This window comes from Silurus aristotelis, assembly GCF_946808225.1.
Source record: "Silurus aristotelis genome assembly, chromosome: 3".
NCBI classification, from domain to species: domain Eukaryota; kingdom Metazoa; phylum Chordata; class Actinopteri; order Siluriformes; family Siluridae; genus Silurus; species Silurus aristotelis.
The window spans coordinates 13,548,379-13,572,156 of NC_139576.1; the positions used below are offsets into that span (position 1 = coordinate 13,548,379).

General features: G+C 40.4%; 3 protein-coding genes across 6 annotated transcripts in view; 2 read left to right on the forward strand and 1 right to left on the reverse strand.

The window, feature by feature from the left end:
* The window catches only part of xpo4 (exportin 4), a 29,005-nt gene extending 11,013 nt beyond the window's left edge, over positions 1-17,992 (forward strand). Inside the window, exons 5-23 of one of the 3 annotated variants that reach the window (XR_014532622.1) lie at positions 14-130; positions 224-376; positions 3,341-3,454; positions 7,317-7,474; positions 8,617-8,791; positions 9,080-9,256; positions 9,405-9,547; positions 9,627-9,772; positions 9,920-10,097; positions 12,164-12,323; positions 12,488-12,657; positions 13,178-13,352; positions 13,554-13,847; positions 14,271-14,451; positions 14,568-14,686; positions 14,848-15,128; positions 15,853-15,970; positions 16,057-16,149; positions 16,272-17,992. Coding sequence is in view for 2 of the 3 variants with exons in the window: in XM_083536031.1 (XP_083392157.1) it covers positions 14-130; positions 224-377; positions 3,342-3,454; positions 7,317-7,474; positions 8,617-8,791; positions 9,080-9,256; positions 9,405-9,547; positions 9,627-9,772; positions 9,920-10,097; positions 12,164-12,323; positions 12,488-12,657; positions 13,178-13,352; positions 13,554-13,847; positions 14,271-14,451; positions 14,568-14,686; positions 14,848-14,978; positions 15,853-15,970; positions 16,057-16,149; positions 16,272-16,469 (3,000 nt within the window). In the remaining variant the exon portion in view is untranslated. Of the gene's footprint in view, positions 1-13; positions 131-223; positions 378-3,340; positions 3,455-7,316; positions 7,475-8,616; positions 8,792-9,079; positions 9,257-9,404; positions 9,548-9,626; positions 9,773-9,919; positions 10,098-12,163; positions 12,324-12,487; positions 12,658-13,177; positions 13,353-13,553; positions 13,848-14,270; positions 14,452-14,567; positions 14,687-14,847; positions 15,129-15,852; positions 15,971-16,056; positions 16,150-16,271 lie in introns of all 3 variants that reach the window. The other 2 variants (XM_083536031.1, XM_083536032.1) reach the window with 2 other exon arrangements.
* A 1,665-nt stretch (positions 17,993-19,657) lies between these two features.
* Positions 19,658-22,612, forward strand: eef1akmt1 (EEF1A lysine methyltransferase 1). 2 transcript variants are annotated; one of them, XM_083535974.1, is made up of 5 exons: positions 19,680-20,069; positions 20,935-21,017; positions 21,116-21,240; positions 21,328-21,414; positions 21,519-22,612. In XM_083535974.1, the coding sequence occupies exons 1-5, from the start codon at positions 19,920-19,922 to the stop codon at positions 21,644-21,646; spliced, it is 573 nt and encodes a 190-aa protein (XP_083392100.1). In that variant the 5' UTR covers positions 19,680-19,919; the 3' UTR covers positions 21,647-22,612. The 2 variants fall into 2 exon arrangements, with proteins under 2 accessions (XP_083392099.1, XP_083392100.1); XM_083535973.1 differs by having other exon boundaries at positions 19,658-20,069; positions 21,116-21,414.
* Positions 21,684-23,721, reverse strand: il17d (interleukin 17d). The gene is made up of 2 exons (XM_083535975.1): positions 23,114-23,721; positions 21,684-23,035 (listed from the first exon to the last, which is right to left on the reverse strand). Exons 1-2 carry the CDS (start codon positions 23,392-23,394, stop codon positions 22,720-22,722), a joined length of 597 nt encoding a protein of 198 aa, XP_083392101.1. The 5' UTR covers positions 23,395-23,721; the 3' UTR covers positions 21,684-22,719.
* Between the last annotated feature and the right edge of the window lie 57 nt (positions 23,722-23,778).

Below are 23,778 nucleotides of genomic sequence, written 5' to 3' on the forward strand. Positions count from 1 at the left end.
TTCCTATTTGAAGCAAACACTGGCCTGCTCCATCCTGACAGCTTTATTAAGTGAGTTCTCTAGCTCCAATAAAACCAGCAATATTGGCCTCAGTATGGAGTTCCATGGCAGCTGCAAGCGTATCTTTCAGGCAAGTACTCATTTCTATGTTTTGATCTTTTCTATTTTTTTGTTTGTTTGTTTCATTGTACAGTTTTTTAACGCATGTGTTTTTATATCCTAGGAGGATGACCTGAAGCAGATCTTTGTACTCATCATGGAGGTTTTACAGGAGTTCAGTCGTAGGGAGAACCTTAATGCCCAGATGTCGTCAGTGTTCCAGCGATACCTAGCACTGTCCAATCAGGTGCTCAGCTGGAACTTTCTCCCACCTAATCATATCCTTTTATAGAAAGAGTGGGCGTTCATGGTTTGTTGTGCTTAATTTGGAACTAAAGTAACTTCTGTGATGGAATGCATATTGCTTCTGTTATTTTCCTATAACAATTCACTGTATAAACAAAATACACAAATTTGATGTCTATTGATTATAGGGGTAACTCAGTGTTTAAGATGTTCAACTTCTGATCAAAGGGTCATTAGTTCAAATCCCCCCCACCACTAAGATGCCTCTGCTGGGCCCTCGAGTAAGGCTCTTAACTGCTCAGCTGTATGCACGAGATAACTGTAGGTCACACCGAATAATGTCATAAATGTAAATTTTGTCTTATTTCCTGAAATGTTTTATTCTCTATGCAGTCACAGAGCGTTCTGCATTCTCCTAGTTCCGCACTGAACAGTGTAAATGTTAAAATGGAAAATTGCAATCAGGCAAAAATCAGCAATGCCTGTCTGCACAGTTTTCACTGCAGAAAAGGATCAAAAGACAATAAAAACAATAACATAAAAGCATTAAAAGATGCAGGTAATAAAGTAACAAAAAAGTTATTTTTGTTATTAGAATGTTACTCTTCTATTAGGAAACGTGGTATTTTGGGAAAGTAGTATCTATTTCACAGTTGATCATTATTTGTTTACAATATTTAGAAATTCTGATTTAATTTATTTTTCCGTATACACTTATTCAGTTTCATGCTTTGTAATTCCTTCTCTGCTGTTGCTAGATTTGACATCTGCCTTTATGTTGCTTACTGTGATCCTTCATGGTCTGCACGTGCTAGTGATTGTATATGGGTGTGTTAGCTCTTTTGGGTGCTAATCCTACTCAGGCAGGCCGTGTGCCTCTCTGTCTGTTTACAGGGATCTGGGCTGGCGGCAGCACCAGCTAGGGTCACATATCATTTTCAAAGAGTGCCTGTGCCTTTATCACTCACGATAAGTGTGCCTTTAAACACGCGAGTTGCAGAGGATCTGCCAGGAATGTTGAGCAGGCGCATGTGTCTGTGTGTTTGTATAGGCAGACTGAGATCACAGTAATTGCTGGCTGGGTGGTTCATGGAGGAGATGCTCCTCTGGGACGAAGAGCATTTATTAAGGGCACTCATGGGGACAGTATGTGTGCTGCATGGATGTGTGTGCACACGTGTTTAACTTAAGGCCTGTGCTCAAAAATGTGTTCCTGACAGCCGTGTCTGCCTTATTCCCCTCAAAGTGCCGCAGTGTGTATGTAGTCTCCGCTCCGGCATGTGTGGCATCTGTCCACACCCCCCTCCCTCTGCTCGTGGAGTGTGTGAGTAGGTGTCATATGTGAGACTAGACACGGCTCCTGCTGCTCCTCGATCGTTCCATGTCTCTCCTTAGTTTTAGCTGCCGCAGGGCAGGTCAAAGCCTGGGCCTCGTGTCAATCAGGTGCTCTGAATGGGTGAGGGGGATGACAGACAACACACACACAAAACAGGAGTGGCTTTCCAAGACATGTGTTATTAGATGGGAGGGGTGAGTGTGTAGAGAGGGCATTCCTAAAGTGCTAGTACACACACCGAGGTAGTGGAGTCTTAAATAGGAGGATGTGACACTTAAAGACTGTAATATCCCTTGCACTTCTTGGCTGGCTGTCATTGAGTGCCACTCAGCACTCTTAAAATTATGTTAACAAAATGTGTGCATCTTTATCTGTCTAAAGCCCAAGAGAATGTACTTGGGCACCTGACAACTTCTTTATTCCTCTTATGGGCAGTGTAAAGACAGTCTTATTGCTAGATAGTAACGAGTTGTTTTTTCTTCATAACCTCTTTTTACTATTTGCCCTGCAAGGGAATTGTGGACAAATCCTTGTAAATATGTTTTTGTTTGTAATTATGTTTGTAAGTCTTGTACAAGACTTAAAATCTACTCATTTTCATTATCAAAGCCATTAAACCGGTAAATTAAACAATTTGTATAGTATAAAGGAGTTTATATTTTTTCGTCTCTCTCTTTCTCCAAAATGCACTCTAAGGCCAGCAGTTGTTGGATCAAACGCACTGGTTAAAAAATATAATTGTGATTTGTATAAAATTTTTGGCAAATACAAAATAAAGGAAATGACATGTCGCTCCATGAGTGCTAAATGCCCTGAGCAGCATTCTTTTATTTTTATCCTGTTGAATGTGACGTACAAATTTAGGTCAGTATCAACATACTTGATTCCCTCTTTTTTTTGCTCATATAGCAGACAGGCAGGCAGTGGTGTTGAAGGCTTGGCTTCAGTTCTGCACTTTTATCCCTCCTTTACATGGGTCACCCAGAGTTCTACTGCCCCAGTGCTATATTTAAAAAGCCATAAGGACAGTCTTGGTTTGGGGGAGACGGCGACAACATGCGCTCGCCGCTTGCTCAAACTTTCCCACAGAAATAGTACTTAAACTGACACCATTTTGAGTGTGTTCGGGGTTGACTTGTTTGTTACCGTACCTCACATATATCTAGTTCTTATATTGTTTGTGTGTGCGTGTGTGTGTGTGTGTGTGTGTGTGCTGGGAGTGACTGTAGATCCAACCCAGAGGAATGCTTGGCCTTTGCCGGTAACTGGCCTTGATCATACATTCCTGTGGGAGACTCTCTCTCTCTTTCTCTCTCTCTCTCTCGGTCTCTCTCTCTCTCTCTCTTGCTCGCTCTCTCTCTCTCTCTCTCTTTCTCTCTCTCTCTCTCGCTCTCTCCATCCCTCCCTGTCTCCTTCTTTTTCCAGTGGGTTATTAAGTGGATGATTTGAGGTACAGATTATGTGGGAGGGGACACTTGAGTTTAACTGTAGTAACACTCAGAAAGAGGCAGGAAGAGGGATAGCTTGAAGAAAGTGGAAGTTAGTAAGAGTAGCTTTTCCTTGCAGAGATATTTGACAGAACTAGTAAGGCAGCGAAGTGTTCACTTTTCAGGACCTGTGTGTGTTTTTGTAATGCTGGTGACCTTAACTAAGTCGTCACTGGGCAGACACTACATCGCTATGTTTGAAGCAACTCAGAATGTCATGCTGAAGCCCACAGAGTCATGGAGGGAAGCTCTTCTGGACCACAGAGTTATGGACCTCTTTTTTACTGTGAGTAATCTCCTGTTTTATCATTCTTTTATTGGGATGTAGATTTATAAGCAAACCTTTTTTTTTTTTTTTTAGAGTTATCGCTGCATGCTGTTCTCCTTACTCACTCACTTCCTGTCACTCCTGCTCTCATTCACTTAAAAGGATGCTGTGTGTCTTAGTTGATGGTGCGTTGACCTCGCAAGCTCTCTACTATCAGCTTATCAGCACCTCCATCCATACTGCCATCTGTTCATACATTAAACTATCCATCATTATTTGTTACTTTATTTATAATGACCAAATAAGAACACAATCAGTAATGTATGAGCTCTGAACTTAAAATTGCAAGTCTGTCAGTATACAGATACATAATAAAAGAATATTATCTGGGCTGGATTCATAACATACTTTTGGTAAGGAAATATGTATTAGTATGCATCTAATTCTGCTGCATACTCATGAAGGTTTCATTACACTTTCATATTATTACTGACTTTGCTTATTTAAACATTGATTTGATTTTTTGATTAGTGATTTGTTCTTATTCTAAATAATTCTAATGTTATTAGTATAGTATATGTTAATAGTAATGGCCTCCTGATATGCTGATGAATGAATTTTATGCAGTTAAAGTACAAGTTGATTAGACTTGTGACCTTGCATGCTGAATCTCAGGAATGTTTGTAATCTTTCTGTGATTGTATTGTACATAAAAAAAAAATGCTGTAATTCATATAATAGATATTCTGACTATTAAACATCAGTATTGCTATTGGCTTTAATGTGCATAAGTTATTTCATTGCCCAAATGGTAATGTAATTCTCTTTTAATCCACTGTAGTCACTCTTAAAGTAGCAAACAGCCTTAAGAGTAAAAAAAATAAATAAATAAATTCTTCGTCAATAGGTTTTTTTTTTGTTTGTTTGTTTTTTACTGAAAAAGTACAATTGGTGTATTCTATGTAACAAGCTGATTGATCACAGGTCTGGAGTGATAATCTGTGTTCATAAGAGAATGTGACTGGCTCAGAATAAAATAATGAGGGAGCCACTCACAGCGAAGAAGATGCCAGAGCAGTCAAGCGGGTTAAAACAAAGTGACGGCTTAAGAGTTTCATGATGTTATATCGGGGTAGAAATCATAGGAAGGGCTGGCTGATCGAAAAGATCCTGATGTGTGGAACAAATCCACCATCTTTCCGTCACTATCCAGAGCACGACTTTCCGAAGGCTCCTCCCCTTTCTTCCATTACATGTGCATAGTCTCAGCTGCCAAATACTGTTCTAATTATTTCATCAATACCAGCAGGTTATGCTGCCAGATGAATTAAGATGGGTCAAGGGAAATCCCCGGGTTCAACCTGTGTGGAGGTTCTGCGTTCTCTGCAAATCTTAAAAAAAAACCCAACTAGCTGTGAAATCTCTGGTAGAGAACAGAAATGTCAAGAGCTGTATTAATCCATAGGTACAGCAGGTCAGGTATAAAATAATAGAGAGGTTTCTGTTTGGGCTAAAGGAAGTGGCTACTGTCAATCAATTCCCTTCACACTGTTTTGCTTCTTCTGTGTGACATTTGCTTTTATTTGCAAAGGGTCAAAGGATTGTTTTTGTAGGGATGAAATTTAGTCAGCTGTCTCTCTCCATATCTTTGTCTGTAGTTTGTTTTTCTGTGCTCATACCTGACATTGTGCTATAATCTCAACTGTGACAGGGGCAGGTGGGACATGTGGCCATGCGCTGCAGAGGTCAGAGGTGAGTGTAGACGGCTGGCTGGATTAGACTCTGACCCCTGAATGAAGAACTCCTGTTAACATACACTGAAGCCTTTGGCCTGTCACTTGGGCAGACAGGGATGCATGAGTGCCTCCCATCTGAGGGGACGGACTTTTTGATGTAGCTCTAAATGCCCTGGAAAAAGACAACAGGATGAGAGAATGAACAGTCAAATGTACAGCCAAAAATAAACTCGCATGCTTCGTTTCACACCTAATAAAGCTATGGCTACACTAACATTTTCCTACTCAAACTAAAGACTAGCAAGGAGTGTTTTTGTTTGTGGTTTAGGTTTATTTTTACACACACATACACCCTCTGTCCCTCATACACACGGACACATACTTGTGATTAGCAACTGGCAGATATAATTTGGTTGCAATTTTTTTAATGCAGCCAGGGAATGTTGGAATCAGATCAGTCCATGTTCTCTTTCAGGACACGTGTGTATGTATGTATGTATGTGTGTGTGTGTGGGGTTCGTTTATGGCCTAAGCAGTTTGTTTTGTTGTAGCTGATTGAGATAGCTACAGTAATGATGATTATAATTTGCCCTTTGCTTCAGTAACTGGATTTGTGTAGACACCGACGCAGTCGTGATCTGTTCGAGAACAATAGCTCTGCCGGGGAGATGGACAAAAGTTATCTTCTGCTTTGTCTTCCTCCTAAAAATGGTTGTGTCTGTCTGACAAGAGGCATCTAAATGAATATATGTCAGTCTAACTATAGTTGGATTCAAGGCAGTTGGAATAGTTTGCGTGGTGTGGATGTTCGTAAGCGCAGCTGTTTTTGCTGCCCACGTAACTTTGGCCTTGCGCTCGGTCTCTCTATTTAGCCCCTAACTTTTTCTCTGGCTTTGTCTTTCATCTACCTCTCATTCACCTCCTCCCCTTCTTTCCCTCCCTCTCTTCTGTATCGGCTCACCAAACGATTTCACACTGTGAAAAAAAGAGTCCAGTCCTCCCCTAGATAGATCAGTGCTACACCATGTTAACAGTATTGGCTCTCCAGCTCTTTTGTCCAGCTGGTGAAGATAGGAAGTAGTGTGTACTACGGGGTTTCGGAAAGAATCGTACTTTAATTGCGATGTGTATTCATGGACTTTGAATTTGTTTAATTTTGACTTGAAGCATCTTTGCCAGAATGTTTGGTGGGGAGACAGTGTAAGGCTTTGAGAAAAAAAAAAAGAGAAAAAAAAGCTAAGCCAAGAATAAAAAAAAAAAAAAGAGACCCAATAAGAAGTGAAGAGGATTTTGTGCCAAACATCCGCTCTGCAGTGGAACCACATGTGCTTCTGGTATGGGAGAGCAGGGCACTGAACTAAACACACACTTCTAGCCATGGTGCCGCTATGGCCGGCGATCTCGTGCTCCACACAAATTCACAAATCGTGGACAGCCTGATTACTTTAAGCCATCTTCAGACTGCAATTTGCATTAGATTTTGAGATAAGCTTTGTCTATCAGGAGAGTGACATCGAGGACAAGTATTGCTTCAGTAGGTGAGCGGACTTTCCGATTCTTCGTGCACTCTACATTTCGCTTTTAAGGTGGCTTTTTCGTACTTTGCATGACTGCAAAATTAAAGACAGATTTGTCTTTTCAAGTAAGGCAGAGGGAAAAAGTCAGGGGAAGTGGGTGTTTATGTGAGAGAGATGCTTTTCTGTGTAATTCAGAAAGACTGTGTATGAGCTCCCCAGCTGTGTGTTTGATCAGCTGCCAGTGAGCCAGTCTGTAGTTCCTCCTGCTGCAGAATGCCTACAGGGTTTATATACCCTCACAGATTCTTTCACTTCTCCCTAGCTATTCGTTTGCTCTCCGTTTGCTCTCCTGCTTTTTCTCTTTCAAGCAGACGCTCTCTCAATTGACATCATTTTAATTTTAAAAATATATATATTTTTTTATATTATGTCTCCTAATCTGAGAGGACTTTACTTATGGACTAAGCAGAAGAATTTGTGCTGCTTTCAGGATGTTTTTCTTTTCCAGGTGCCTTATATGATTGTTTTAGCTTGGTGTACTTTATAGTTAAAAAAAAAAAAAACGGCAACCCACACAGACTTTTTTTTTTATTTATTTCATTATTGATTCCTCTCTGGCTTTGTCAGGTGCACAGGAAGATTCGTGAAGATTCTGACATGGCCCAGGATTCCTTGCAGTGCCTGGCCCAGTTGGCATCTATGCACGGGCCTATTTTCCCAGATGAGAGCGCTCAGGTCACCTACTTGGCCCATCTTGTGGAGGGGCTACTTAACATGATCAATGGGTAAGTGAGAATTAAATGACCTTATATTTTATACTAACAAGTCTATTTAGTATAAAAGCATTAATCAGCTGATAGGCCGTCCTTGTAAAATCATTTATGGTTTTGTTTGTGCAGTTGGAAATGTAAAGTCTGTTGTTGAATAAATGGTCATGCGTTATGTTTGGTGTTCACTTTTAAGCTTAAATAGGTAAAGGATAGGTTTATTGCAAATAGCATGTGCACAGGCTCCTGAAATGTGATCCATTGCTAGTGGAGTAAATCAGGGTCTTTCTCCTCTATCCTTCCTTCTACTTCTCTGCTTCACTTGCCACTCTGTAATCACCTATTTTTTTTTTTTTTGTAGCTTTTATTTTCCAATTGCATCATCGAAAAGCCATGCAGCAGGTCCGTTGTGATTGAATTGTTCTGCTTGCAATTTAAATCCATCTGATACGGGTTAGAGCTGTAGTAGTAAGCACAAGGGAAGCAGATTTCAACTGTTCAACTGGTTTTGATGGGAAGAATTCGGACAAATCAGTTAGTGTGCAATTGGGTGGATGTGGATGGAATCGATTTGTGTGAAACTTGAAAGCATCAGAAAATATGAAAGCCGTTCTGGTGATTTGAAACATTCCCACACATTGTGCTCTACATTTTATTATGGAGTATTTGAAGTTTTTTTTTTTTTTTATGCTTTCACACTGCGAAGCAGATGTTTGTACATTGAATCTAGTAGAAAAGATCTAAAGATTAGTAGTATTTAAAATATTCTCCTAAGTTTTATGCAATTGTTTAGAATAAATGATTTACTCCACTTATAAAACTTAAGGTTAGACCTTTAAGTAAAGCATTGTTTTATTGTTATTTTAATTATCCTGACGTATACGGATTTTGTTTATACTACATTCTCTAATGTATGTATTCATGTAATGTCTACACAATGTAGTTTTGTTGTAAAATTAACTTGTGATTGATCATTTTGCATTTGGCTACAGTAAAATGTAGCCATGGAGTCTCTTATTTAATTTTTTTATTTTTTTTTTATAAACTATTTTACTGATAAGTCTTATTCTAAATCCGGTCTGCATTAATAGCAGCACCTTGTGACATCACATTGTCGCTATTGTAGGAGTAACATTTTGTTTTTGTACGGGTTTGCGCAGGATTGAGATTGAAGACTCTGAGGCAGTGGGCATCGCAAACATCATCAGTAATCTGATTGCTACGTTTCCCCGGAGTGTTCTTACTGCTCTACCGAGCGAACTCTTCTCCTCTTTCATCAACTGTCTGACATTACTCACCTGCTCCTTTGGACGTAGCGCAGCCCTTGAAGAGGTGGTGAGTACAACATGCTGTCTCCATATGGATTAACTTCTTTAACGTTTATCCTCTTTAAGGATTGAACTCCTTTCAGTGTATCAGTCATACGTCATACATACAAGTCATCTTTAAAATCAACCGAATATGATTTTTATTTTATATATATATATATATATATATATATATATATATATATATATATATATATATATATATATTATTATATATAAAATTATTATATTATTATATATATAATATAAACTGCACTTAATTCACATAAGTATAATACATTTCTGTCTTCATTAGCTGGATAAAGATGACATGGTATATATGGAAGCATATGACAAGCTGTTGGAATCGTGGCTCACGTTGGTGCAGGAGGATGAGCATTTCCCTCGTGGCTGCTTTGTCCAGCCAGCTGTACAGGTCTTCAACTCATACATTCAATGTCACCTTGCAGCACCTGATGGAACCAGAAACCTGGTGAGCGCAAATCATAATTTTAACCGACTGTTAGATGTTTTAAACTTTCATCTTTTCTCATTTTTATTGTAGTACTGCTTTATTTGGAACTTGCAATGTAAACTGGCATTTGTGATCCAATGACTCATCCTTGAATCGTTTGGTTTAGACTGCAAATGGTGTTGCATCACATGAAGAGGAGGAGATAAATGAATTGCAGGAGGACGACAGAGAACTGTTTTCAGATCAGTTAGCAAGTATCGGCATGTTGGGGCGAATCGCAGCAGAGCACTGCATCCCTTTACTCACAAGGTAGGAGCTCATGCTGCATACCTCGTGTTTATTAAAAACTAAAAGATTTCATACTAACCAGTGATTTGTGTCTTATTAGCTTATTGGAGGACCGAGTTACACGGCTTCATGGACAGCTCCAGAGACACCAACAGCACCTCATGGCCTCATCAGAGCCAGACTCAGTGGACCGGAAAGTTTTAGATGACCTCTACGAAGACATTCACTGGCTAATATTAGTCTCAGGTTTGTGTCAAGTCAACATTTCTTTTTGCAATGTTCTTCCCCATGTGAACACCTTAACAATATCAAATAAGTCTATATTGAACCCTACTTTGCTGAAAAGGGCAATCCATAATACTCAGTTGTGGTTTTTTTGGGGGGTTGTAACAGGCTACCTATTAGCTGATGACCCTCAGGGGGAGACGCCGATGATCCCCACAGAGGTGATGGATTTCTCTATAAAGCACTCCACCGAGGTGGACATCAATACCACACTGCAGATCCTTGGCTCACCTGGGGAGAAAGCCTCCTCCATCCCAGGCTGCAACAGGACAGACTCTGTCATCAGGTAAAGGGGTCAAGTTGTGGACTCGGTTAGCATGAGTGGTTAAAAACATTAGAGATCCTTTATCAGTGTGACTAAAGACAGTGACTAGGACATATGGTTTTTGCAATAATAATAGTGGTCACATGTTTGTCCGGGTTTAGTGAGCTGCCAGGCCTGATGACTGTTATTTATATATGCAGCGCTTTAGAATCCATACTGTGATGTGTCCAAAGTGCAACCGGTTGCATGACTGTCAGGTGCCAAACTCGGTGTAATGTCAGATGAATGCTATTTCTATGCCAGACAGATGATCAGTTAAGCCTCTAGCAGACCCTTAACCCCGCTTGTAGCAGTGGTCAGAAAACATGCAGATTTTTTGCAGCAAAAAAGGGTGCACAGGGTGGGTGCAGCACATCGTCTCTGATCTGCTATGGTAGCAGCAGTTCTATTGCCCAGTGGGGAATGTCCTGGCATTGTGCCAGGCAGAATGGCCACGCGAGTAGCAGCCTGGCCCTGGCGCCAGCCACGCTGCATTCATTATTCAATTAGAACCAGGACAGGTGCGGTGCTGATAGAGGGAAAGAGGAGCGGTTTATGAATGAGTGGAGTGGTTTAAGGTGACTGAAGGGTAGAATGTGGTGTGTAGTGTTTAAATAAATATACTTTTAATTGTAGGGCCTGTTTTCTAATTTTTTAGAAGTCTCGAAGACATTTAATGGATGGAAACCACAATAGTTTTTTGATAAATGTATTTGATTTTTTATTGGGTCTAATTTGTTTTGCGCTATGTTGTGTATTGCGATAGGGGCTCGAAGCCTTATCTACAGACCTTTCTGTCAGTGATGTGGAAATAGGAGAGTGAGTATAGAGGTCAAGGCCGAAGAATTGAAATGATGTGTTGATGGGGTTGTGATGAGTTCAGCAGTAGCAGAGCTCTGTGGTACGGAAAGAGAATAGCAGAGGGGTAAAGGGTTTGGAGAGACGGTAGGTTGGTGACTCAGGCTTGGGTGGAGGATTTGGAAAGACAGTGGCTGTAGGATTAAGTTTCCTAATAACAGCGTTCTGACCCCACAGCTCTGAAATGTCAGTGGGGTTTGTTTTTGCAAACAATGTAAACCATTCGCCTGTACTGTCCTCGCTCTTCAGAGAAGGCTTATCTGTTTTGCATTTCATTAATTTACTGAAAGCTTTTTTTACGTATCATTTTGGTTTTTTTCTATCAGAGGTGAAACAAAAGTAATTTTTAGATTTTAGTTCCTTTGAATTGTTTTCTCTTTTGACTTGAATTTCTGTAAAGAAATGGGGCATTGTTTCCCTTTAGCCTTGTACTAATAAGGTTGTACACATCATGGAAAATAATTATTGTTATTGTTAGTAATAATAAGTACTATTTTTAGTCTGGACCAGTATTAATAGGTCACCTTTTGAGCTGAAAGGCACTCCTGTTAATTTAAAAAACGAATCGAAGATTTGCTCCTGTCTTATCGTATGAGTTTTATCCGAATTCTTTGTATTTAGGACCACTGTTCCCAGAAGTCTTTTGCTTAGTACTTCCATGGGAACACTGCTACTTTCATCCCCCATTATAATGTTTAACAGTGTTCTAGTAACATTGAATTAGTGTCATTATTTGCTGGCCAGTTTGAGATCGTAAATGACAGAACCTTTGCGTTCCTCTAAAGTTAACAGCGGTCTTTATTGTTTGCAAGCAGTGGTTTGTGTCGGGATAAACAATTCAAGCCACTGTTGTCTGTATCAAAGTCAGCGATTTTGGCACAACTTGGCTGAATTAGCGGTTTTGAAGCTCAAAAGACAAACGAATGCAACCCCGGACTTTGGTGTTTTCCAAAGCCACACCCCAAAACACATGCACATGTGCTCCCTAGACTAGAATGCCTGAATGTTAGTGCAAGATGAACCTCTTCAGTTGACAGTTAGGGGGAAAGAAATATTTTCTTCAGAATAGATTTTGACAGTAGTAGGAATGTGATAAGAACTGTGTTATACCCAAACCCACCTCTGATTCTCATGAGAATGTCATGTTTCAAGATTTTATAAGAGCTGTATGTCATAACATGTCTTCTCAGATTGTTATCAGCAGTGCTGAGGACATCGGAGGTGGAGTCTCGGGCAACACGGGCAAGTCTAACACAACTGTTGAGCCCTCAGATGGGGAAAGACATTATGTGGTTTCTGCGGCGCTGGGCCAAAACATACCTTCTAGTGGATGAGAAACTGTATGGCCAGGTAAGCTCTAAACAGAACACAGGGATTTACTGATCTTAGTATTTTGAGGTTCCTGTAACTGTGTAAAGACGTTAAATCCGACACCACATCTCAAAATTATGTAATGTATTTGTTGATGATGTACTGTATGTTTTTCTTTCTTTTCCCCCGCTTTCTACATTTAGATCAGTATGCCCTTGAGCACAGCATTTGGGGCTGACACTGAGGGGGCTCAGTGGATTGTGGGGTACCTGCTGGAGAAGGTGATAAATAATTTGTCTGTATGGAGCTCTGAGCCCGACCTGGCAAATGACACAGTGGAACTGTTGGTCACTCTTGTGGAAAAGAGAGAGCGGTACGTGTGAATATTCATGTGAGGAGAACTTCCAAACTAATCTTTCAGATAACTGGATTCATTGTGCTGTGTATTTTTTTCTGTATGTTTGCACCACCTGTTGGTGAAATCATGGTAGTACTCATAAGAACGTAGCGTGAGTGATAAGATATACCTTTATTTGTCCCACAGTGTGGACATTTCTCGTCATAATAACTAGTGAATATTAGTGCACTTGTCCTCATTCTGTGGGTATTTTCTCCCTGTGTTATTTTCTTTCATATACTGACTCTAGAGTGATGTAGAGACATTTGAGAGATCTAAGGACATACAGTTTATTACAAAATCCACAAACTATGAAGGCATTTTTGAACATATAATGCAGATTGTTTATTTCTAATAACAATTATTCTGTGATTAATGCAATGCGACACTAGTGTAAGGTCCCAGCCTTCAGCATGGCTTTTGTTTTTGTCATCCACTGCACAAGTTTAATTTATTTTTATCAAGCCTTTACTTCCTGTCACATTCTGTTGATCAGAGCAAACATCGTGGTGCAATGTGAGAGCTGGTGGAGCCTTGCCAAGCAGTTCGCCAGCCGCAGTCCCCCACTGCACCTGCTGTCAAGCCCAATCCAGCGCACGCTGATGAAGGCGCTGGTTCTTGGCGGCTTTGCACACATGGACTCTGATACTAAACAGCAGTATTGGGCAGAGGTGAGTGTACTTCTACACTGTCTATTTAGGGTTATTATTGTATTAGTGCCTACTGTGATTGAGCAAAACAAGAAGGCACAAAACACCTTCTGTTCTTTCTGTGGTGTATCTGCAGAGCTTAAATGATTGACTTGTTTTTGTGTGATTGGGTCGAATTTTCACATGTACTGTTTTTCACTTTGGCTTGTTTCTGTGCTCCAGGTGCTTCATCCACTCCAGCAACGCTTCCTGAACCTTATTAATCAGGAAAACTTTGCGCAGATCTGCCAGGAGGAAACAGTAAAGCAGGAGATAGTGGCCACTCTTGAAGCTCTGTGCGGCATCGCAGAGGCTACTCAGATAGACAATGTAGCTTCTCTTTTCAGCTTCCTCATGGACTTCCTGTCTAGCTGCATTGGACTAATGGAGGTCTACCAGAATTCACCAGAAACAGTCAATCTCATCATTGAGGTTTTTGTTGAGGTGGCCCATAAGCAAATCTGCTACCTGGGAGAGGCGAGTTAAAGGGTGTTATATTTTTTATATTCTTTGTGGCCTGCAAAACCATTGCACATCATGAAATTGTGACTATTAAAATGTAAGATCTGGTGGCTCCGACATAAAATCTGGTTACTACCAAAAGTGGAAAGAGAGAAAGATTTTATTCTGACTGTGGTGCAGAAACATCAGAGGCATTACACAGAATCTTATAACACACTAAATTGATCAGGCCTTTATCTATTTTGCTATGGCACGTAGATTTTCAATAACTTAGTCTGCTATTCACTGTGTGATAAAAGTACCAAAAAGCCGTAGCCAGCATTAGTCTGGTTTTCTGTGGTTTTCCCAGACTGACACACACGTATACAATAATTACATATCATTTTGGTGTTTGTAAATAGTTTTTATTTCTTAAGAAATCTTTGGTTTTCTCTACAGACTAAGTCTATGAAGCTGTATGAGGTGTGTCTGACACTGCTGCAAGTCTACTCGAAGAATAACCTCGGTCGAAAGAGACTCGATGTAGCAGCAGAAGAAGACCAATACCAGGACCTACTGCTCATCATGGAGCTCCTCACTAACCTGCTTTCCAAAGAGTTTATAGACTTCAGTGACACTGGTAAGTACATTTGGTCTGGGTTTTGAGCTCTCAGTTCCTCAACAGACAAAATAACTAACACTAAAATTGTATTATGTCTAATTGTGTACTTATGTGATTTGTCTTTTGTAAATCAGATGAGGTGTTTCGAGGACAAGAGCAGAGTTCAGGAGCTGGTCGTACTGTTTCAGCGGCAGACGTGGTGCTGTTTGGGGTCAATATTGTGCTGCCGCTCATGTCTCAGGACCTTCTAAAGGTGAGGCGTATATTTCATTGATATAATGTGAATTCCATTGTGCACATGACCACAACTAGTTTTATTTAGTATTGTATGTTTATGTAAGCCTGTACTGTAGAAACTGTAATTTAACCTTTTTCTTTGGATTTTTTTTTTTTTTTTTTTTTTTTTTTTTTTAGTTCCCATCTTTATGTAACCAGTACTATAAGCTCATCACATTCATCTGTGAGATTTTTCCTGAGAAGATCCCACAGCTGCCTGAAGAGCTCTTCAAGAGCTTAATGTACTCTCTTGAGTTGGGCATGACCTTGTATCCTTTCACTTGTGTGTGCATCTGTTTTAAAAACATTTTTTTTATGCTAATGGTAATTTTTCTCTGGTAGCAGGCTCTCTTTGTGGGTGGTCCAGGTTTCTTCAAAATGTCTCCCATAATGAATGCCACTGCATACTGCTTTTTATGGTTAGCAATGATCCCCTATTCCTGACGAGCTAATGCTAATGACATTTTTTTTATATTGGTATATTGCAAATGTATACACGGATCAGTGACATTATATGACATTATAATATTATGACCGGTAATGTGAATAACACTGGTTATCTCATCATCATGGCACCTGTTAGTGGGTGGGATACATTAGATAGAAAGTGAAAATCTTATCCGCAAAGTTGACGTGTTAGAAGCAGGGAAAGCGTGATTTGAAAGAGTTTGACAAGGGCAAAATTGTGATGTCTAGACGACTGGGTCAGAGCATCTCTAAAACTGCAGCTCTTGTGGGGTTTCCCGGTCTGCAGTGGTCAGTGTCATATCAAAAGTGGTCCAAGGAAGGAACAGTGGTGAACCGGAGACAGAGTTGTGGGAGGCTGAGGCTCATTGATGCACGTGGGGGGCGAAGGCTGCTCCGTGTGGTCCGATCCAACAGACGAGCTCCTGTAGCTCAAATTTTTAAGCAAGTTAATGCTCGATGGGTCAGAACTGTTTTGGCAGCAAAAGAGAAACCAACACAATAGTAGGCAGGTGGCCATAATATTATTCCTGCTCTGTGTAGATTATCTTTGAAATCTTCAGAAAACAGCAGTGGCAGCAGGTGTATGCTTGGCACTGCAGTTATTGTATGTAATTAGTTTTCATTTGCTGAACTGAAATCATGGCCATGCATTCACCTTGACGTACTTCTGTGCAGAATGAGCTCAGAGATTAGTCAGTTGTGTCTGGAGTCTCTGTCCCCGCTGGCAGAGCAGTGTGCCAAAACACAGGAGAAAGACACTCCTTTATTTATTGCTACTCGACATTTTCTCAAGGTCAGTGTTCTCACGAAGTCTACCTTTTAATCTTTTTACATTTTATTTGTTGTATCTGACATTATCTTCTGTCTGTCCATTTCCAGTTGGTGTTTGATATGTTAGTACTACAGAAGCACAACACTGAAATGACTGTGGCAGCTGGAGAAGCTCTGTATACACTTGTGTGCCTGCATCAAGTAAGTATTGCTGTTTTACAAAGATCTGATGAAGAAAAAATTTGAATCGAGTACATCCATGTCAAAGCTAGATGATCTATTATTGTTTCAAAAACTGTATCTGAAAGGCGTGTTTGTTTTAGACGGAGTACTCCGAGCTGGTAGAGAACCTGCTCTCCAGTCAGAGAGATGCTGTGATTTACCAGCGTCTTGCCGATGCCTTCAACACACTCGCAGCTAGCAGCACACCTCCAACGATGGATCGAAAGCAGAAAGTGGCCTTCCTCAAGAGCCTGGAGGAGTTTGTGGCCAATGTTGGCGGGTTGCTATGTGTCAAATAACCTCTGTCTCCCGCATCCTGTTTGGTGTACTGGATGCGCCCTCATTTCCAGCCGCATCTCCACCATTGAAAGAAAAACTTTTCTCTCTGCTGTGACAAACTCTGAACAATCGTAGCAGAACTGTGCTGTTGAAGAGAGGAGCATCCGTGTTTTGAATCATATGAAATGTTGCTCTTATTCTCTCGCGTTGTAAACAGCAAGCCTGTGGAAGCAGAGGATGGAAGTTGGGGAAAGCAGAGAGAGGAAAATTCATTACATTCAACTCAGTCCTAGCTGATCAATGGCATTGCTTTGCCAATGAGAGGTTGTCAGATGGGACATAGAAAGCGTTCGGGGGTCAATTCTCCTTGCCACTCTAGACATACAGTCACGTAATGCCTCTCCTTGAGTGCCTTTTTAATGTCTCGGATCCAGCTGTCTGTACAGCATTGGGTAGAACTGTGTCTTATTGCGAACCCTACGCTCTCATCACTGAGGGTGGGGCTCTGATAGAATTGGTCTGGTTTGTCTAGTTATCAGTCGTTTTTCTGTAAAGCTCTAGATAAATTTGCTCATTTTATTTAAAATGCATTCACACAAACATGCAACCACCAGCAAGGGAATAAGACTGTAGACATTCGCTAAGTTTCGCTAAGTCAACAAACACACCTAAAATCATCTCTGTGCTAATAAGACTCGTGTTCCACATGTCCCAACAAGTACTGCATTTTTGTGACATGGTGCAGATGTGTTTATATTCAAGACCATCATCTTCTAAGGCATTAATGTGGCAGGACGCTTGGTATTAAAAGTTTATAGCGTCCAAATGGAGCCACATGTCCAACTATGTGGAAACTGTTGCTTCTGAATAGGATGAAAAGTTGAGATGAAGTCCCAGGTGCAAATGAGTGACATTATATAGAACCTCAATGGGCATTGGAGCCTTAGGAGATCTGAACTATTAGAAAAGTAAATATGAGCTCCGAGCGCCTTTTCTCACTAAACCTGAAATATGAAAAGCCGTTATGGAAAGAAACCAAATCAGTTTGTTCATTGATGTGTATGTATATATTTTCAAAAAGGAGACAAATGTATGATTAAAAACAATAGGGACTGATGTTTTATAAGATTGTAGATTACAGCCATTGAAGCTTTTTATGACTTTACCTGGTGTTGAATGGCTCAAGTTCGGTTTATAGGTTTTGTTTTCCCCCCCCCCCCCCCCTCAGTTCTCCCTGTTCACAGTTGTTGTGAAAGTCATTATAAAAACAAGATGATGAACGGTTCCAGAAAATACATGGGGTCAGTAAATGTTGTATGCTGTTAACTTTTTTGTTGTTTTGTTTTTTTACTCTTGTAACCTCATGGTGCAACACAAACTAGCACAAACATCCAAACCATTGCTAAAGCAATAAAATACCAAAAAGAAGTCACTTTTTTTTGTCTAAAGAAAGATCCATTTGTTTAGAGCACTAACCCTGTTACCTTTTCTTTTTGGAATGCCTGAAATGTATTGTAAAATGTACATAAACTTATTATATAAACATTGTGTGTGTAGATTTTTTTTTCTGGCTTATTAAAATTTTACTTATGCTCTGTTCATCAATATTATTTTGGTGAATAAAGAGTTCATGTTTATCTTCGGTGTCTGGACTAGATAAAATTCATACCACAGCAGCTCTCCAGTCACATGACTACATTGGTAACTTTAACATTGATTAACATTAAATCATTTTCACTAAATATGTGCCATATCTGAATAGATGAATATATTGATTTGTAGCTTAATAAAGAGGTAAACTCTTTACGTAAAGAATCATTAAATCCAATAGTCTAATATTCTGCTTAACAAAATAAGACCTTTTGAAGGTGTGCTGTGGTGTCTGGAACCAAGACATTAGTAGCAAATCAGTGAAGTTGTGTAAATTGTGATGGATTAGACTTATTCCAGCACATTTTACAGATGTACAATCGAAATACAAATCTGTGAACTTGGAGGCCGTACAACACCTTGAGCTCTTTGCTGGGAACATCGTGCTAAAATTGGCCACTGGATAGATCATTGCTATGAAGGGTAATGCCTGATCTGTGACAATGTTTAGATAGGTGGTATATCTCAAAGCAACATCCACAATAAAGCCATTGCTTAAGGTTGAGTGCTCGCTATTTTTCCTGCTTTCAAAATGTCATTTCCAAGAATTGGCCGTTCCCTTGCAAAATTTTCCCTCAGGGGTTTTAATGTTGTATGTAGTTGGTGTATGCCAGATAAATGTTTTCTTGATAAATGATAAAATGTTTTCTTTTTCATGTCAAAAGAATCAATCATTACATCAACCCTATTATATAACTATACTAGATAGCAGGCTGAAAAGCACCAGAGACCTCATCTCATCTCGCACTGCACCACGCTGTCTGAGATCCTCCAGCACTGCTCGACTGGTACCACCTTCTCTCAGAATGAGAGGTAAGTACACTTCAAGGCTCTTCTCTGTTCTGGCACCGAGGTGGTGAAATGAACTTCCCCTAAATGTCCGTACAGTGGAGTCCCTGACTGTCTTCAAGCGACGACTGAAGACCTACCTCTTCCTGAAACATTTAAATTAGCACTTTCCAAGTTTGTTGAATTCAAGAGTTATATTTATATTAAGTTTATAATCTGGCGTTCCAGTGTAGATCACTCACTCTTAATTGCACGGTAATATACCTTATACACGTTTTATTTAATTTTTTTAATATATGAAAATATGTGGGGGGGTTTTTGGTGCGGGGATTTGTGGTCCATGTAAGGAAAGGTTTAGCGTTTTCATGAGGATCGAATATGACGGAAAAAAACAAATGTTTGTGTTTTTAAAATGATTCATTTGATAATTTAGTAACTTTTTAGTGGCTGAAGTACATGTCTGACTTGGCTGTCAACATTTTTTTTTTTTTTTTTTTTTACTATGAGCAAATTGGTCAATTTATTGAAGAAATAAAACACACACAAAGTGACATGCAAGCTGCTATAATGCTTTCAAACCTTTTAAACCTTTTGCTTTATTATGTACTTCTGTCATGTATATACACACATTTATTATTTGGCCACGACAATGCTGCTCGTGTCTTCGGTGCTAGTAAATATGGACATATTTAGTATGGGGAAAATTGTGCACTAGCGAGCATCACAAACTCTCACACGAGTTGGTGATCGGGTTTGTCCCTTACCGTCCGCCGTACATGCTAAACGCGTGTAGGCTACAAACATGGCTACAATCCTGGAGGGTAGCATGTGAGACTTACTTGTATGGGACTTAAATATATATACAAATATATTTATTTATATTGGACAAAAAGTATTTTGCGCGTTTGTGATGTTAGAAATAGATCAATAAATTGTTATCAGTGTTGAGTTGAGTTTAGAGCTGAATAAGATCTGCACTGAAGTGTGTAAGGAGGTCTGTTGAGTTTTTTTCAAAGGTTCTTCACTCCATCATGAGTGGCTGTGCTAGTGATGAAGATGATGATGTACCTCAGCTCTCAGATGCTGCTCTGGCGGCTCTGCACGAGTTTTATGCTGAGAATGACGCAGGAGACTCAGCACACAGAGACAGTTACACTGTGGGGGCCATTAAGGAGGACTGGGTGAGTGGAAGAGCTTCATCACTGCTCACATGGGCACTGACAACCTGGTATTTATGACCTATTTTTTAGAATAATAATAACAACAATTTGATTAAAAAAAAACCTCGATATTATATTTACATTACATATATTTATTTATTTTATTAATATATATTTTTTATATTTTTTGGTATATTATTTATATTATATATTTCTTATTATTATCATTATTATTATTATTAATATCCATCAGTGATTTGTTGGTTGCCACTCCAAAAGTTGTAAAAGTAACAATTATAGCACATATAAAAAAGTTTTTTTTTCACTAGTACAACAGCAATTTTTTAATATTCGAAAAATTACTTGGGGTTTTTTTTTTTTTCTTCATTTATATTTAGTGTTGTTGCACTGAAGCAATACGTAACCTGATCCCACTTGATATCAGCTATAAACAGTCATCCCTGCTCCAGCCTCACCTTTTTCTTTTTTTTGCCATTAAGACTTAAAAAGGCTGACATCGGAGACTCCTTCCATAAAGGCAAAATGAAAGTCAACTCACGCAAAAAGTTGCTATATCAAAAATAAACTGTGTGCATTCACCTTATTAATAATTTAAACTGAAGAGAACATGAGGTTAAACCTGGCAGGCAAAAGATGCTCTCAGAGCTGCTGTAATACATTTAATCAAAATTTTCTGACCAATCAGAAGGGAGACGCTGTGATATAACAGTGTTTATAGTAAAAATTTATCAATTTGAGAAGAAACAAGGTTCCAAAGTGCAAAATAAATGTAGTTAGTGATCTGTGTTGCAATTTTAACATCAAGGAAAGTGATAAGGTCCCCGAACAGGCTAATTTGTAATGATGTTATGTTTTATATATCCAGCGGATGAGCCAGTTCTGGTACAGTGATGAGACAGCGACACGGTTGGCCGAGGAAGCCATACAGCAAGCAGGAAAACAGGGGCGGTATGTGCAGTTGTAAACCAGTTTGCTTTGCCTAATTCGGATCGTTGTCATGCTGAGGCATTGACTAATGTCTCAGTTCTTTTTATTCCGGCCTTTAGAATAGCGTGCATCAGTTCACCCAGTGTCTACCAGAAGCTGAAGCAGCTGGAATCTGAGAACGTAGATGGGTCGCACTGCGTATCAGCTGTGCTGCTTGAGTTTGACCGACGATTCACTACATACGGTGATGAGTTCATCTTTTACGACTACAACAACCCGCTGTGTTTGCCTGAAGATGTCCTCCCACAGAGCTTTGACATTGTAATTGCAGACCCTCCATACCTATCTGAGGAGTGCCTGAGCAAGGTGGCCCTGACAGTTAAATACCTCACCAAGAGTAAAATCCTCCTTTGTACAGGTAGGTGGATTAGAGCTTGAAAAAACCTCAGCAAAAGAAAGCTCTCCCACATTACAGTCTGACTACAGTCTCTAACATTAACATTGTTTTCGTCTTATTTGCAGGTGCTATTATGGAAGAGCATGCAAGAAAACTCATGGATGTGAAGATATGCAGTTATCTACCCAAACATAATCATAATCTTGCCAATGAATTCAGGTGTTATGTTAACTATGAGTCTGGTCTTCTCTAGGCTTCGAGTGGGAATTTTAAGGACTGCTGAGAGTTCAGACATCTTAATCGGTCCATTTATTATGGGATCTTTTTTTTCTCTGGAGTATCATACCTGCATTGTGTGATAGTTTAATGCATGACCAGCTTTTTTTGAAATCAAGATTAACATTAATTGTACATATTATAAACAATAACATCTTGGCTGTGTGATTTCGAATACATTTGTGCTGATTAATATGACAAATACAGCATTGCAGTGAAAAAAAGCAGAATCAAACCCATTACTCTGTTTGAAACGTTTAAAGCTACGCCATTCTACACTGATCAGGCATAACATTATGTCAGCATGGGAACCCTGACTGGTCTGTGGCTACGCAGCCCCATACGCAACAAACTGCGATGCACTGTGTATTCTGACACAATTCTATCAGAACCAGCATTAACTATTTTAGAAATTTGAGCTACTGTAGCTCGTCTGTTGGATCGGACCACACGGGCCAGTCTTCGCTCCCCACGTGCATCAGTGAGCCTCGGCCGTCCATGACCCTGTCTCCGGTTTACCACGGTTCCTTCCTTGGACCACTTTTGATGGATACTGACCACTGCAGACCGGGAACATCCTACAAGAGCTGCAGTTTTGGAGATGCTCTGACCCAGTCGTCTAGCCATCACAATTTGGCCCTTGTCAAACTCACTCAAATCCTTACGCTTGCCCATTTTTCCTGCTTCTAACACGTCAATTTTGGTGACAAAATGTTTACATGCTGCCTGATATATATCCTACCCACTAACAGGTGCCATGGTGAAGAGATAATCAGTGGTATTCACTTCACCGCTCAGTGGTCATAAAGTTATGCCTGATCAGTGTATATTATTGCACTTAGCATAAACAATAATAATAATACAAAAACAGCTTAATCATTTGCATGCATGTACACAAATTCTGTCATTTTAGTAAACAATATGCAAGGTCTTGGGCCACCAATACAGTGCAGTCACATATGTTTCTCTTTCAGGTGCATTATAATAGTTTTTGTAACTTTAAGCAAAAAAAAAATACTTTTGCACTTTGATCAACATTAGCACAACGTTTCAGTTTGAGACATTTTTACGTTTCTTGGGGGGTTGCACGGCTCTCTGAGTGCTCTGGTTGCTCCTGCGCGCGCTCTTCTCGGGCTTCAGCGCAGGTACGCACGTGCAGCCCACTGGTATGGACTCATAGCTCTCAGTGTAAGAGCGGCGGCCTCCGACACACGAGCGCGAGCGGCGCAGCACGGCGGTGGGCACGAACACCGGAACACTGCGGTACTCCTCACTCTCCTCACCGGCCGACCCTGTCAGGCAGCCCCTACACAAGCAGTAGGCTTCAGGAATAAAACGGGGATAGCGCGCTGGGTCGTGTTTCAATCTGGACGCAGAGAATAAAGCGTAATGCACGCATGCAGATGTTTCATCATAATGAGTATACTTCGTGAGTGCACGCTACCTGTACGCCCATGGTGAGAGACTGAGCAGATTGACCGGGATGCTCGATCTCTTTGCAGGCTGCAGGAGACTTGCTGATGAGCAGCTCAGGTTCTGAGGTTCTGCTGTGAGTTGGAGTGTGTGATGGAAAGCGCCGAGCACTCCGACAGAGAGGCGACCGAACCTCTGCTCCAGAATCTCCTCGGGAAGATCTGCACACACTCTCCGGTTCCCTTTCCCTCCGCGCGCCGCGCAGCTCGCCACAGTCACGAGCAGCGCCACCACGACATCGCCCCCGTGCATGTTTCCTTTAGACACACTCCCCCAGATCCAAAAGCACGCGTAAAAAACCGCCAAGGAGTTACACTGCGATGTATCTAATTTCTTAACTTCGTGGCTTTTTCGAGCAGCTTTTTCTCTGCTGATGGTGTTTCTTGCGCCTCCGTGGTTTCTTCTCAAATGCTATGACAATCGTTGTGTTTAAAAAGAAAGCGCGAGATCCTCAAATTGACGTGCGTTATCTGAAAAATGAATGGTGTAAAGTATCTGTTTTCCAAACGCTCATATCGCTGCGTGAAAACTCCCAGACTACCGTCAGTTTGTGTCAGTCGCGTCACCAGGTTCCTCACTGCCAAGTTCTCTTGGAGAGGATCTAGAAAAGGTCTTCGAGTCAGACTGAGGTGCTTA